Below are 14,968 nucleotides of genomic sequence, written 5' to 3' on the forward strand. Positions count from 1 at the left end.
GTTATCGCTTAGCTTCCAACACTTCCTTCTCAGTCTTCTCTCTCTTCTGCCTCTGACCACTCATGGTCATCCCACCACCAATCCCTGGGCTCTGAGCCTTCTTCCCTTGGGTGTTCCCCAGCTGTAGCCTCCCACCATCCCGCTGCGTCCAACCAGTCCATGCCATCGCCCCTCCATCTCCTTGCTCCCATCTAGCAGGGAAGCAAGCAACATCAGCAAGGAGCAGGAAGAAGGCCAGAGAGCTCATTGGGCTGACAGTGGACTCTCTGTTGAGACATGGGTTTTGGCAGGTGCTTGAAGCTGCCCACCCCTGATGCTGGCCTTTAGTTTGTTGGATAAATATGAAATTTCCAACTTGCTACCATCTATGATTGCCACCTTTAAGCTAGTAAATTATCCATGCAGCTCAGTGAATCAAGATAAGGAGGACCCGTGGAATCTCTTTGCACCTTCCTTCTTTCCTTATAAGGTACTAGCAGCTTTGTACTCAGTATTGCTCAAGAAGTCTAAGAAACAGAGAATCAGTGCAGTTTTGAAAGGCTCATTCCACCATCGAAATGATTCGAAATGGGGATGATGGGGCTTGTACTGTGGCCAACATATTTTCCAGCTGATGGAGAAGTTTGAGATGACTCCTATGTCTGACAGAATCTCTCAGCTCTCACCTTGGGGAGATGAAGATGGCATAGAAGAGGACTGGGTGAGCAAGAGATTCGAGACACCTCACTCCTGCTTTCAGCTCACCACTAGTTGGAACGCACATTCTCTGCTCACTACACAAATGCCTTAAAATGCAGTGAACGTGTGTCCAAAACACTTCCAGCGCTCTATAGAATTGATGACGATTTTTGCTCTGAGTGTTGACCTGCTACTGCCATTCTGAACACCTATAAAGCCCTTCAGAATGTTCAAACTGAATCACATACATTACCCTAGCAATCTGTGCAAGAACTCTATAAGGTAGGCCAGTAACATCATCCCTATATTTTCAGGTTGAGACATGGTGGCTGTCTGAAAGTTCTCAAGTGAATTCTTTGGTTCAGGACTATTCTTCAGGGTAGCCCACTTTTGGTACTCACATACTTATTATTTAGAAAGTTTTGCACGCATAAGTTTGCCCCAGCTTTTGAAACTTTGTCCTGAAACAATTTAAGTGTGTGTATTTAATGCATGATTTAAGACGAAGCTAGCTTTTGGGCTCCAAGTACTAGTGATGACAGCAGGCCCGTTTGCTTAAACTCAGATTTCCCCCAGTCATATATTAAGCAGAGGTGGAGGTACACTCTTGAGAGCAAAAATGATACAGAGGTGAATGTTCCTGCGCCCTCTGCCCTTGGGATTGCATGTATGTATTGAATAGTCCCTAGACAGATGGGTGACTATAAATGATGAAAGCCAAACAAACTCATCCATCCTCACAGCTTCTCTCTAAGACACTTTCCTTCCAGCTGGGCTCACTTTTGATAGTGGAGAGCAGCAGGGCTGGTGGTTGAGAAAGAGAAATGGCATTATTGGATACACTGTGCAGAAGTCAGCCACGAGCAGAGGGAGGCTTGCCCAGTCTCATCTGCACACTGTTTTATATGCCATTGGAGCTGCTTCTAAGTACAGTTTGAGCATTTGCAATAAATCTGGTCCTCTAGATAAGTCTTGTCCTCTGGTTTTTCATTGTTTGGGGTAAAGTGACCAAAAAACCAGCATGTTGGTTGCTTTTTCTTTTGCTAATTTTTACAAACACTGTGAGGACGCAAGTGATAACCATCTTTGGCACTGGCAACAGGAATCTGAAGAAATAAAAATGCATTTACCATTATAAACAGCACTTGATGCTGTTTCCCCCCCCCATACCCAGTTCAGTTCACCGAATAGTGAATCCAAGGTCAAATTTTCCTTTGATGAAGAGTCTTTGTCTTAATTATAATACAAAATAATACAAAAGGAAGTATTTTAATGTGACCTTCATTTGGCATTTGTCTTAACTTTCCTTCTCCTGTTTTTATTTAATTCTTCCACTCTGTTGTTCAATTAGTGTTTGACCCCTTAGCGGAGATGTAAATTAAATGACATTTCAATGCCATCCCATATTTAAAATACTGTGTTAGTTGTGGATCATAAAGGGTAATCTTCGTTCTTAAGCTAATTTATTCATTTAACAATTTCCCTCCAGAAGTTCCAGCAGAAGGCTCTGAAACAAACTAAGCAGAAGAAATCCAAGTCGGCTGAATTTCTGATGGGTGAGCCTTGCTTGATGAGTTATTGCTCATAATTTGTGTAAGGATTAATTAACTAATTACAGACAAATGGCTGTGGGCAAAATTTTGCTCTTGCTTGTCAGGGTGCAATTTGTAATTATTTTAATCATTTATTCTCCCCCCCCCTCTCCTTTTTATATAAAGAGTTAATTTTAACCTAATTCTGTTTTGGTGCCGTTTGATGCTGATAACTCTCAAGTCTTTCAGTAAAAGGAATTATTAGAAGGAATTTTCTGCTTGTCACTGTTTCGGGCGCTCCTCTGACCTTGCTGCTTCTCCCCCCCCCCTTTGCTTCCCAATAGGAAAAGACGGGAGAGTTGCAGCAGAAGGCATTGCAAATCCAGCTTTTCACATCAGCAGCACAGATCTTTCAGCATATCAGGCTTCAGAGGAGGAAGTTATTAGACGTGACAAGCCGGGTAGCACCCTTGCAGCTCACCAAGAAAAACTCAGGCTGCAAGCCCAAGCTGAACCAAGAGGTGAGCTTTCACTCTTGATCACCATCAGGTTGAGTGACAGTGGTTATGCTCTTGATCTAACCTGTGCCTTCCATGGTGTGTACGAGACATTCCATCCTGATGCGTTCCAATAGAAACCTGGGATGCTCAAACTGGGAGGGCAAAATGATTGCTGAAAACATCTGACATATACACGTTTGAAGATCTTTCTTCCCTCTCCTCCTTTTATATTCACATCCTGTTCATAATTATTAGGGAAATGCATGGTGATCAGTGCCAGAATAAGCTTCATTGAAAAGTGCCCTCTTCTGTCTTGCCTTAATATTTATGTTGCCTTAAAACTAAGACAGCACTGAATTCAAGAATGCTGGCTCCAAGATTAGAGGGAAGGCTTTTTCACTAGGCAACAACCACGTATAATCCTTTCCCAGCTATCACCTGAATGCTGACTGTCAACCAATATTTCCCCCTTAATTTATTCTGTTCTTTTTACCTGTGTGTCTACAAAAGCTTATCACCAGTCATCTACTATAGTAATAGAAAGCCAACCATCTTTTTTTCAATTACAGTCATACCTCGTGTTATGTTTGCTTCATGTTGTGGCTTTTCAGGTTACGAACACGGCAAAGCCGGAAGGGTTTACTTCCGGGTTTGCCGTGCGCGTGCATGCAGAAGCAATCTGCGCACTATGCGCAGAACCACTCTATCATGCTTTGCACATGTGCACTAGTGGCACTCTACTTATGGACTTTTCAGGGTGGGATCACATCCGAAGGTAGAGGTACCACTGTATAGTTTACTAAATTTCAATATTTTTAACATATACAATCAAAACACCGTTTCATCGTTTCTCTTATTTTTATCAACTTCCCACTGCATTTTCCATGGAGTTTTTTGCTTCTCCCCTTCTGCTGCACTCTTATCTATTAAATCATAACCACAGTGTTATAATCCAAGAAAGCCAACAATCTTTTGTTGTTGTGACCACAGTGACTTCTCCTTTAGTATGAGGCCCTTGCATTTAAGTTTCCAAGTTTCATGCTTAGCATTGTCCTACCTCTGTAATTTTGGCTTGCCATACGTCAGGAAAATTCCTGACATGTCCTGGTTCCTGGGTGTAAAAATGGAGTCATGGGGGAATTTTGCTGGAACGGCAATATGTCAGGGAAAACCCAGATGTATGGCAATGCAAGGAAAAAGCAGCAGAAACAGCTCAAAAAGCTTAAAATCACTATTTTGGGGGTAGGTTTCTCCCCCCAAAGCTCAGCATTTTGTGTTTTTTCCTAAAAAAAAACCTCAACAACTTTGCGGGTGTCAGGAATTTTACTTTTTGAAATAAGGCAACCCTACTGTTATTGCCATATTGTTTGCGTGTTCATTTCTTTAGTCTTACCTTCTTCTGTTAAGGAACAGCTTGCATAGGGTTCACAGGTGGTCTCCATCCTGGTACTGATCAAACCCAGACCCACTTAGCGGCAGCACAGTGGCTGGATCACCTGCCCTTAGGCCAAGGGTGGGAAACCTGTGGCCGCCCAGGTGTTGCTGGACTTCATTTCCCATCATCCCTAGTCAGCAGGCCATCTGTCAAAGCTGATGGGAGTCCAACCAGACCCAGAGGGCCACGAGTTTCCCCCATCTCTGCTTCCAGCCATGCTCTGAATTTCAGCATGCCCGATGAGATTTGTGAATTAATATGTCCATTTCATAGGGAGAACCACCTGGAAAAAGTTGCATAATAGCATTGAATTGACAAGTACTATATTCCACCCCACCTCCCGCACGTTTCCTGATTTGACTTGCATTCTAAGAATTAATTTGTTTCGAAATGATGTATTTTTAAAACTAGAAAAATTCCCACAGAGAAGCAGAGCACTAGAAATTGTTAGTTTATCTAGTTCTGCATAGTCCATTAATTTCATCCTCCATTCTTCAACCGTCGGTAACTCTTCTTGCTTCCATTTTTGGGCCAATAATATTCTTGCTGCTGTTATTGCATATAAAAAGAGCTTACATTCCTTGCTATTTATATCACTCCCTACAATGCCTAGTAAAAATGCTTCTGGTTCTTTACAAATGTATATTTCAACATTTTCTTATCTCATTATATATCATCTCCCAGAGGTTTTTCACCTTTTTACATTCCCACCACATATGGTAAAATGTTCCTTCTTTTTCTTTACATTTCCAACATTTATTACTGACTTTATACAGGTACTATATTCCACCCCGCCTGCCGCAGGGTTCCTGATTTGACTTGCATTCTAAGAATTAATTTGTTTTGAAATGATGCATTTTTAAAACTAGAAAAATTCCCATGGGGAAGTAGAGCACTAGAAAATGAAGGTGCTAGACAAGTGAACCCAATGCAATTTTGCTTCCGGGGGGAGCAGTGATTGAGTGAGAGTGGTGGAGGGCACCAAGTGCATTGCTGGCACCAAATATATTGCTCTGCTTTCCTTTGAACCACATCAGGGAGGATGAGAGGGGGGAGGATCTCATTGTCTGGGCAGCCCAGGACCTCCACACACACTGCCCAGGCTCGGGGCCCAGGCAGGTCACTTTGGTGCCGCTAATGCAGCAGTTTGTCTTAAGCCCTGGAGGTGCAATCCATTGTCTCTCAAGACAGACAGATGCCAGCAACAATTCCTGGGGAAGCCTATGTTCAGTTGTAGTCTTAGCCATTTCACCTCTATCATCTTCTCTGCTGAGTGAGAGAAGCCACCCCAGTTTCTGATTTGATCCCGGAATGTCCCACTTTTCCTTAGGACATCCCTATTTTCATTGGAGAAATGTTGGAGGGTATGGAGTTATCCGACCTCTGAACTGTCTGAAGGCAATCCTGTGTAGGGAAGGTTTTTAAAAAATGTTTTTATATATGTTGGAAGCCGCCCAGAGTGGCTGGGGCAACCCAGTAAGATGTGTGGGGTATAAATAGTAAAATTATTATTATGGAATGGGACGTTCCTATTTTCATTGGAGAAATGTTGGAAGGTATGAGATCCAGACACCCCCATCAATATGATACTGTGTTACAGTCAGGCCTCTCCCCACAGTTCCGGCACCTATCAGGTGGGCACCATTGCCATTACAGTGGTGCCTCGGGTTACAGACGCTTCAGGTTACAGACTCCGCTAACTCAGAAATAATGCTTCAGGTTAAGAACTTTGCTTCAGGATGAGAACAGAAATCGTGCTCCGGCAGCACAGCAGCAGCAGGAGGCCCCATTAGCTAAAGTGGTGCTTCAGGTTAAGAACAGTTTCAGGTTAAGTACAGACCTCCGGAACGTATTAAGTACTTAACCCGAGGCACCACTGTATAAGAGAACAATGGAGGTGTTCATGGTGAGTTCCGGCACCACTTTTTCTAGAAAAATAGCACTGGTTACAGGGATTCCTTGCCCTTAAGCATGTCTCAGGTTCTGTCTGGTTCCTTATGGATTGAAATTCCAGTAGTTAAAACGGCTGAATCAAAACCGCATTATTGAATGGTGCTTATTAACAGGCTCAGTTCACACCAGCAAGTGTTTTCTGAGCCATTCAACACACAGCATTTCCCCAGGAAAGCCAGCAGGTCTCACACTGGCACAATGCCCTCTGCTGCCTGCAGTAAAAAAGAATTGCCAACAAAACGACACTGTGCGTGCAGCATCACATGTGCAAACAGGAGCAGATGCAGTCAGTTTTCCAAGGAGAGGAAAGGGAGGGGAGAAGCAGGGATAGGGAAGGAACGTTCAAACCATCCTAGACAGACGGGAATTGAATCTGCTTAATGCTCATGAACATTATCCGGGACCTGTCAGCAGTGACAGTTTTAAAGCAGAGCTAAATGTGGAGATAGGCACATAGCACTGAGACAGTACCACTCCCAGTTGCATCTGGGGAATAACCTGTCTAAAAGCTGCCTCACACCATGAAATATACTCGGAGTTGTGTGTGGATTTCATGCTCTTTATTCAGCTCATAGTAGTGAGGAATGAATGTTCCCCCCAAAATATCTGCTTTATATACATTATTTACACAATGGGCCGCACGTGATTGGCTAATTCCGGAATTCTCCTGTAGGCCAATCAGGTTGTGGATTCACTTCTATCTGGAGCTGGATTGGGTGGCTCCTGCGGATCAATCACACTGCTGCGTTGTTCTAGACCAATAATACTGCTGCGTTCTGAATCCTATTGTTCTAGGACCAATCAGACTGCTGCATTTTGGATCCTATTGTTCTAGGACCAACCAGACTGCTGCCTTTTGTATCCTATTCAGCTCAGTACACAACACACCAGAATGTGCCTGCCTCTGGAAAACCAGCAGGCCAGGTAAAAAGTGAGGTGCAAAGCCTTCTTCTGCCTGATACACAAGCCTTCCAAGCAGAGGAATTATGAGGCATTAGGTGCATTCAACAAAGTGATTTCCCTCCTTGCACAAATTCACTGCTCTATTCCCAGGTTATATGAGGGAAGTCAATTAGCCTTTGCACACCTACAAACACTGGATGTTGGGTGCATAAGCCCTCTCAAGTGTTATGGCCATGCATGGATGTCTAATGGGACAGGCATGCCTAGTGGGCAAGCGGAGCCAATGTGGTGTGGTGCTTATAGCGTTGGGCTGGGAGACCAGAGTTCAAATCTCTACTTGGCCATGAAGGTCACCAGGTGACTTTGGGTCAGTCACTGTCTCTCAGCCTAACCTACCTTGCAGGGATGTTGTGGGGATTAAATAAGGAGGGCCGGAACCATATACATCACCTTGAGCTCCTTGGGGAGAAAGGTGGGATGTAAATACAATAAATAAGCAAATAAATAAATTGGATCAATTGGTATCTGGATTGGAATGTGGTTATTGTTATGCTTCTCCCAACACAATGGAATGGTTTTATTGAGATTCTTCTTCTTCTTCTTCTTCTTCTTCTTCTTCTTCTTCTTCTTTTCTTCTTCTTCCACAAATCAGAACTTAAATCTTATATGCTTAAAACTTGAGGAATTTCCATGCAGGTGCATGGGGGACGCGGGTGGCACTGTGGGTTAAACCACACAGCCTAGGACTTGCCGATCAGAAGGTCGGTGGTTCGAATCCCCGTGACGGGGTGAGCTCCCGTTGCTCAGTCCCTGTTCCTGCCAACCTAGCAGTTCGAAAGCACGTCAAAGTGCAAGTAGATAAATAGGTACCACTCTGGCAGGAAGGTAAACGGTGTTTCCGTGCGCTGCTCTGGTTCGCCAGAAGCAGCTTTGTCATGCTGGCCACATGACCCGGAAGCTGTACGCCAGCTCCCTCGGCCAATAAAGCGAGATGAGCGCCGGAACCCCAGAGTCGGTCACGACTGGACTTAATGGTCAGGGGTCCTTTACTTTACTCTACTATGGAAGGAGGATCTTTGCCAGATCAGTGTGTGAGCTGATTGGACTAACTACAGTAAGGCATCAATCCTAACCCCACTTACCTGGAGTAAGCCCTATTGAATTAGGGCTTGCTGGATTGTCCTGTAAGATGGAAAGCCGTCTTGGAAATATTATTGATGAAAGCAACTCCTGCCTTTCATGGAAATTGTCTTAAGAAGTTTTCACAGTCTTTCTCAACAGCTTGCTCCATGCAAACTGAAAAGCTTAGCTCATTGATCCTTAGACCTTGTCAAGAGTAACACCAGAGAAAACTAGCCCTGTTTCATGTATTCAGCCATCATGTAAGAGGAGATACCATATCCAAGAAGAAGCAGTTTATATAATTTTCCCTAATAAATCACCTCAGAAGACCATTATAAAACTTTTAAGTTTCTTCTCAATCACAAAGGGTTTTTAACAGAACCCAGAACAAAACTGCTTGGGTTTTTTTAGCACATTTTAGGTCAAGGCTCTGGTTTTCTTTCTTCCAAGCCAACGAGAAGTACAGGAAGCACCAAATAGCTCAGGTCTAAATCAAAGAAAATGTTTGCAAGTGTTCCTAAAGCTGCTTCTGTGTAATGTTAATGCTGTATTAGCATTTAGCTTAACTGCCTGATTGTATGTGTTGTGTAAAGAAGCAGAACACAAATTTCTCAGAGGACCTCTTCATTTGCATGTTATATGCTTTCGCATATTTCCAAAAGCAAGTGAGTAATTAGTTCCCAATCTATTCATGAATTCACATAATTAGCAAAATGCTTTTGGTGCTTGCTTAATAGAGATGTTAGTGTATTTAAAAAATTTAAGGAAACAAACAACAAATCAAAATGGCTTCATTTGCTGAGCCATTTCTTGGGTTCCATAGCATTTCCTCAAAGAAAGTAGACCTTTGGCAATCAACATATAATCAATAGTTGTTTGTTTGCTTTTTTAATGTAGGTGTTTCTAGGTCTGGTCTGAAAGCTGTCCTCTCTCAACCCAAATTTATCTTATGGTTACTCAGCAAGAAGGCAAAGGTGCTTTGCACATACTCAGAGGGTTTTTCCCCCCTCCACATGTTGGAGGAGAAAAAGAGGTTCTGGTGCTGAGCAACTGCTCTAATAAAACCATCTGACAAACAGTTTAAAGCTTCCCTAAAATGTGTGGTGCCCAGGAGTCTTCTCAGTCCCTGCCTGAAACACAATCCTAAGTCATATACCTAAGTCATACCTGTGAGGTATGAGTGTCACCAAAAATGGCTTTCTCCATTATCAAGGCTCCAAGTTTCAATTGATATAAGCAAGCACTGCTCGTAGGAACGTCCTAGTTAAATGGTTACTTCCCAAGTCAACACCCTTCTGTTCCCCCTGAACACAGTGTTGCTGGTGTTGATATAACTATCCCAAACATAAACTAAATCAATAAAGAGCCAGTGTGGTGTAGTGGTTAAGAGCGGTAGTCTCGTAATCTGGGGAACCGGGTTCGCATCTCCGCTCCTCCACATGCAGCAGCTGGGTGACCTTGGGCTAGTCACACTTCTCTGAAGTCTCTCAGCCCCACTCACCTCACAGAGTGTTTGTTGTGGGGAAGGAAGGGAAAGGAGAATGTTAACCGCTTTGAGACTCCTGAAGGGGAGTGAAAGGCGGGATATCAAATCCAAACTCTCTTTCTTCTTCTAAACGCTGGGTAATGCATGCTAAAATGTATTCTGCTTTACTTTATTTCATTTATCCTCTTATACCAAAAGTCTCATGGTGACTTACAATAAAACAAACACTACAAATGAAATGCAACAGATGTTTTAAAAATATATATTATGTCAACAGTAGCTAAGACACTCCAATGATCATATAATAATTCTCAATATATTAATCAAATCTATGTCTGGCTAGCTACCAGAATAACCAGAAACTGACATAGGAAGATGCCTTACTCTGAGTGAGACCCATTGGTTCATCTACCTCAGAATTGTCTACACCGACTGACAGTGGCTCTTCAGGGAGGGAGAGACAGGGAGTCTCTCTCAACCCTTCTTTGAGATGTTGGGGATTGAACTTGCGACCCTCTGTATGCCAAGCGGATGTTCTGTCACTGAGCCCATGACTCAGTAGAATAATGCAAGAAGAGTGATGAAGACTTCCTTTGAGTTTCAGTGAGGCAAGACACGAGGTTTTGTCTAATTTTGCATTGCATCTAATATCTTGTGAGAAAGCACATAACTGATGTTGAATATGGATTCTGCTGCCCATTGCACCCCAGTACAACCAGTGAAATGATTTAGAAGCCCTTGAATGTATAAATAGACATCCTGCACATGGATCTGGTGAGATGTGCTCAGGAGCAGTTTTCCAGATGAACATGTGGTGCTGGATAAGGAAGAAGAAGTGCAAAAGAATGGTGCTCACATGGTTCTTGGTGCTGAACAAAGAAACCCAATGCTATTGCCTATATTTCATTTTAATTCAGATTGTTACCTTTTTAAAAAAACCACTATAGGTTGAAAAGCATACTATAGTTCAACATGATTGGCTGAGGATGGATCCTAGGCCTGTTTCTTATGCAGCATTTGCAAGTCCATGTATAGGGATGGAGAACTCATCCATAGATATGCATTCACCATTTTCTCTTTTAACACCCAAGTGAATTATTCTGCCAACCTCTGAAAAAGAGCATGTTCTCACAGTGCTTTGTGCTAGAGGAAAACAATTACACTGAATAAGGTAGACTAGCTCTGTTATTGCGGTACATAAGACTTTGATTACATACTGCCAAGATTCATACCAGCCTAGTAGTTGTTGACAGATAAAGTAACAAAAATGAAACTCATTTATTTTTTCTTTATTGAGACCTCAAGGTAAAGCAAATTTTCAGGTCTTGTACTTACTGCATGGAAAGAACAGAGCCTGACAGTCAAAGTGTGCTGGTCCAGAATTCTAAATTAAACCTAGTTTCATATCAGAGTTTCATTTAGTCTCTGAAAAGGAGCTGCTGCCTGGATTACTTTTTTTTAAAAAAAGATCTAAAACAAATATACTGTGGATTGCTGCAGTATGCCTTGGATATGTTATCCCTGTCACATGTTTGATTCTTGGAATCCCCCACCCCCTTAAAAGTATAATTGCAGTGTAGTGTATTTTGGGGGTGTTTTCTGCAAAGCAATGCATGTATTCGTGACAACAACACACAAAAATGCGGTATTTTATGCTTTGCATAAATATTTATTAGGCAAATTTGCTTTACAAACAATGTGCACATAAGGAAATACGGACACTAAACTCTTCCATGAGAATTTATTTACTTATTTAAAGATTGCAAACTGATGTGGAAATGTGGAGAACTGAATTTAAGATTGGAAAAATTAGAAATGGAGGGCAACCGACACCGGATTTGCCCATCCCTGTTCTACACAAATGGAGGTTCCTGCACGGATGTCAGCACTGAAAGCTGCTAGGAGTTAAGTACAAATATGACCTGTCACAATCCCTTCTTAATGGCCAGTATCCCTGTGTACCAGTGGTGGCCCCTCTCCGTGACTGGATCAGGTGCAGCTCTCCACTTGCGCCGCTAAAAACCCCTCTGGGCACAAGGAGCCCTCTTGCAGGACTAGAGTATGGAAGCCCATAAAGATAATATTGTGTGCCAGCAGCTGTATTTCCTTTTATCAATTTCATTAGCTCCTGCAGCACTTTGTATGGCTAGCTATGGAAATTGAAACTGCTAAATGAGTACTTTTATTTCATCAAAATCATTCTGTGGATGCTGAGCCCAAGTTAATACAATTGCTGTTCAGATTAATGAGGCAGCGTTTGCAGCATCTCCTCTGTAATTAAACACTTCCATGGCTGGCAATAGCATTAAAGATGCACCAGATGTTGAAAGCTCAGTGGTGAAACTTAAAACTGTTAAAATTGAAGGGGGTCACCTGTGAAACACAATCTCCTTAACAGTCACTTTCAGAGCCCATCTCAAGAATAATTTTGGTTTAGGATTAGGTTTTAGGTAGCTTGCTTGTTTCTTTCTTTCTTTTTATCAACCTATCATCTACATTTGAGAATTTTCTCATTAGGTTCTGAGGAAAAGTAACATAAACTGAACTTGTTTCCAAAATTACCTTTTCTGACCTTTCCCTAGATGATAATTATGAAACCAGTCAGCTTAGAAGACTTGTTTTTTAAGAAATCTTATAAAGTAGTAGCAGAAATGTCCCTCTTGTGTGCCGGTGTCAAATTTCAAAATTAACATTTTGGTTCATGTGCTTCTAATAATCACTGACCCTTACTTCATGTACTTTCCACAGGAAATGAATGCGGCAGAAATTACTTTGACCCTCTGATGGATGAGGAAATAAACCCAAGGCAGTGTGGGATGGAGGTCAGCAAAGAAGGTGAGGTGGAATTAAGTATGTAATTTTTGTGTCAGAATATTCTTTCCCATTCATGGAAATGAGGTGACAAAGATCACAAATTCGGTTCCATTTAAATATCCAGCTTACAATTTAAATTATAAGTATTAGCCGCTCTAAATGTGATGGAAAGCCTTGGTAGTCTTTGATGAAGGACAGTGTGTTAGCGGGCAGATACAAGCAACTCAGTGTGGCCTGGCATTTTACTTACAGGTTGTGTTTAAAACTGAGTTTCATGAGTGCAGGTATAGAGTGGGAAAACACCCACCTAAGCATATGAATTAATTAAAAAATGTTTAAAATACCCGGTCAAGACTAGCATAGCAAATTGTATAATTTCTGCAGGCCTGGCTTTGAATAACGCTACTGCAGAACTAAATTATTTTGACTGTGTGGGTTCACAATCAGGATTTTGTTGAGAAAAGACAACAATCAAGTATTTTCCTAGATTTTCAATCTCATGATGGGGGATGTTATATAGAATAAGTGTCTTAATTTTTCTCTTTTGGAAATTTCCTTTTGTAATCCAGGTTTGGTTAGATACATTAAAATAAAAATGTTGCCCTTTAAAAAAAGACAACAGTGTGAATGAGAGACAAATATGATCACACAGGGGAAGTACGTGAAAGACACCTTGAAAACAAGCACAATGTACATCATCTTAAATTAAACTGGCATAAAATACGCCAAATCCAAACTTCATTCAGTAGCAGGGATACTGTCGGCGGAAATGACCTAAACCTGCCAGACAAACTGCCAGAGGGAAAACAAGCCTTTATCACCCTTTTGCCAGTGTAATTTCAGCTAGGTTGCCAGGTCACATGACTCAGCGGAATGGAGTTAGGATCCAGCATATGTCCTGCCCCGGCCAATCACTGACCAATCACTCTCCAAGAATGCCCATTTCCCAGTGTGTGTTCTGCCATTCCTGGCTCAGCTGGCTTTCCCCAGCTCAGCTGGGATAAGGTAGTTACGCTGAGCTGGGGTTGAGGGCTTATACTGGTGTAGCCTAGATGACATTGGAAACTGCTGGTTGAGCCAGAGATCTGCCACATCCTAACTTGCTCATTCTGGAGGATCTAGGGTTGGATTGTACCACTAGATTGAATTGCTACCTATATGAGGAAACTGAAAGAAAATCTCTTCCCATTCCAAACTCAATAACTCACTTCTACGGTCAACCAAACGACACACAATTAAGATGGATAATGCAAAAAGTGGGTGTGAAACATATGGACTTCCATCATTGACTGTCTTGTTGGAGGCCCAACCTTGTTATAGAGGTACTACTTCTTGATTTCTACCAGTTGCTGCCCTTATACAATAGACTTCCCCGTTGCCAGTCTTCAAATCCATCAGTCAAGGATGTGCCTGTTAACTTATATGCAGACAGACAAGCACACAGTATTTCCATTCCTTGGGCATATAATAAAGGGTGATGTGAAACAGAAGGAACAAAATGGCCAGTGTTTTCAAGTTAACATACATAGAGGCTTAGGCTAATTTGTTCTTGTGAACAGGTTCCACATGATCTTTCCTTGCTATTCCAAGACACAATTCAATTATCAATTTAAATCCAGCTGAACCATATCTCTACCAGCTTAGCAGAGAGCAAGAAATGCCACCCTAAAGATGTTCAGAACTTGCCAAGGGCGGGAATATCCCTTGTTGTGGTATAACTCAAGGCCACCACTGTATGTGCCCTTGATATCTGAATGTGACAGATGGATCTTTGAAAGCCATGATCTTCCCTCGCAGTGAAGCAAGCCATATGGTTCAAAGGTCTGCCAGTCTATCTTGCCATAAAATGTGCAAATACACAGAGACTTAATACAATAAACACCCTAAATCTTGCAGGAATGTTATCAAAGACCCATTCAAATATTATCAACTCGGTGTCCGCAGCCTGTTGGAATGGGAGACTGAACAACGTAAGATGAATATTAAACATTCCCTTGGGTTGTTATGTGGAACAGACAAAAGCCCTTAGAAAAGTCCGTCCAATTTGTTCCTTTTGTTTGACTTAATATATTAGGTCTCCCTGTGTCTCGGGGAGCCATATCTAAATGGCTGTCTTTTTGAATTTCTCTTACCATGTCTCTGGCACAACTGTCACTTGAAAGCCATGTGAAAGTCCAATTTACTAAGGGTATGTCAGCCACGGCAGGCAGCCCCAGGTTGGTTAAGATCTACAGAACCACAGCACAAGACTGAGCTTTTCTTTATTCCAGACATAATTACTTTGATCAGCATGAGGCCACAGATTGGAAAAGAGAGCTTTGCATAAGACGTGTCCAGAAGACACAGTTTTATTTTTGAAAAGCCCAATTTATGATACATGTTTCCTCCTTCCATCACCCCGGCTTCTCTTCTCCCTCTCCTCCTCTCTCCTCCCTCCCTGTGGAAGTTTAAACATGTGAAAAGATATGCAAGGGGTAGTTTAGCCTTTTTAACCTTGGTGTTTCTTTTTAAAATGTATCCTTTGCTCATAACCCATTTATATATT

The 14,968-nt window shown here is 42.1% G+C and overlaps 1 protein-coding gene across 1 annotated transcript in view; it reads left to right on the forward strand.

The window, feature by feature from the left end:
- Nucleotides 1-613: 613 nt before the first annotated feature.
- Nucleotides 614-14,968, forward strand: part of LOC310682045 (uncharacterized protein) — a gene marked incomplete at its 5' end in the record, with an annotated part of 137,880 nt that continues 123,525 nt past the window's right edge. Inside the window, 4 exons of the mRNA XM_083450290.1 lie at nt 614-700; nt 2,168-2,234; nt 2,555-2,731; nt 12,358-12,444. Of these exons, the coding sequence (XP_083306416.1) occupies nt 614-700; nt 2,168-2,234; nt 2,555-2,731; nt 12,358-12,444 (418 nt within the window). The remainder of the gene's footprint in view (nt 701-2,167; nt 2,235-2,554; nt 2,732-12,357; nt 12,445-14,968) is intronic.

The sequence above is a fragment of the Podarcis tiliguerta genome (assembly GCF_965153285.1).
Source record: "Podarcis tiliguerta genome assembly, chromosome: 7".
Taxonomy (NCBI): Eukaryota; Metazoa; Chordata; class Lepidosauria; order Squamata; family Lacertidae; genus Podarcis; species Podarcis tiliguerta.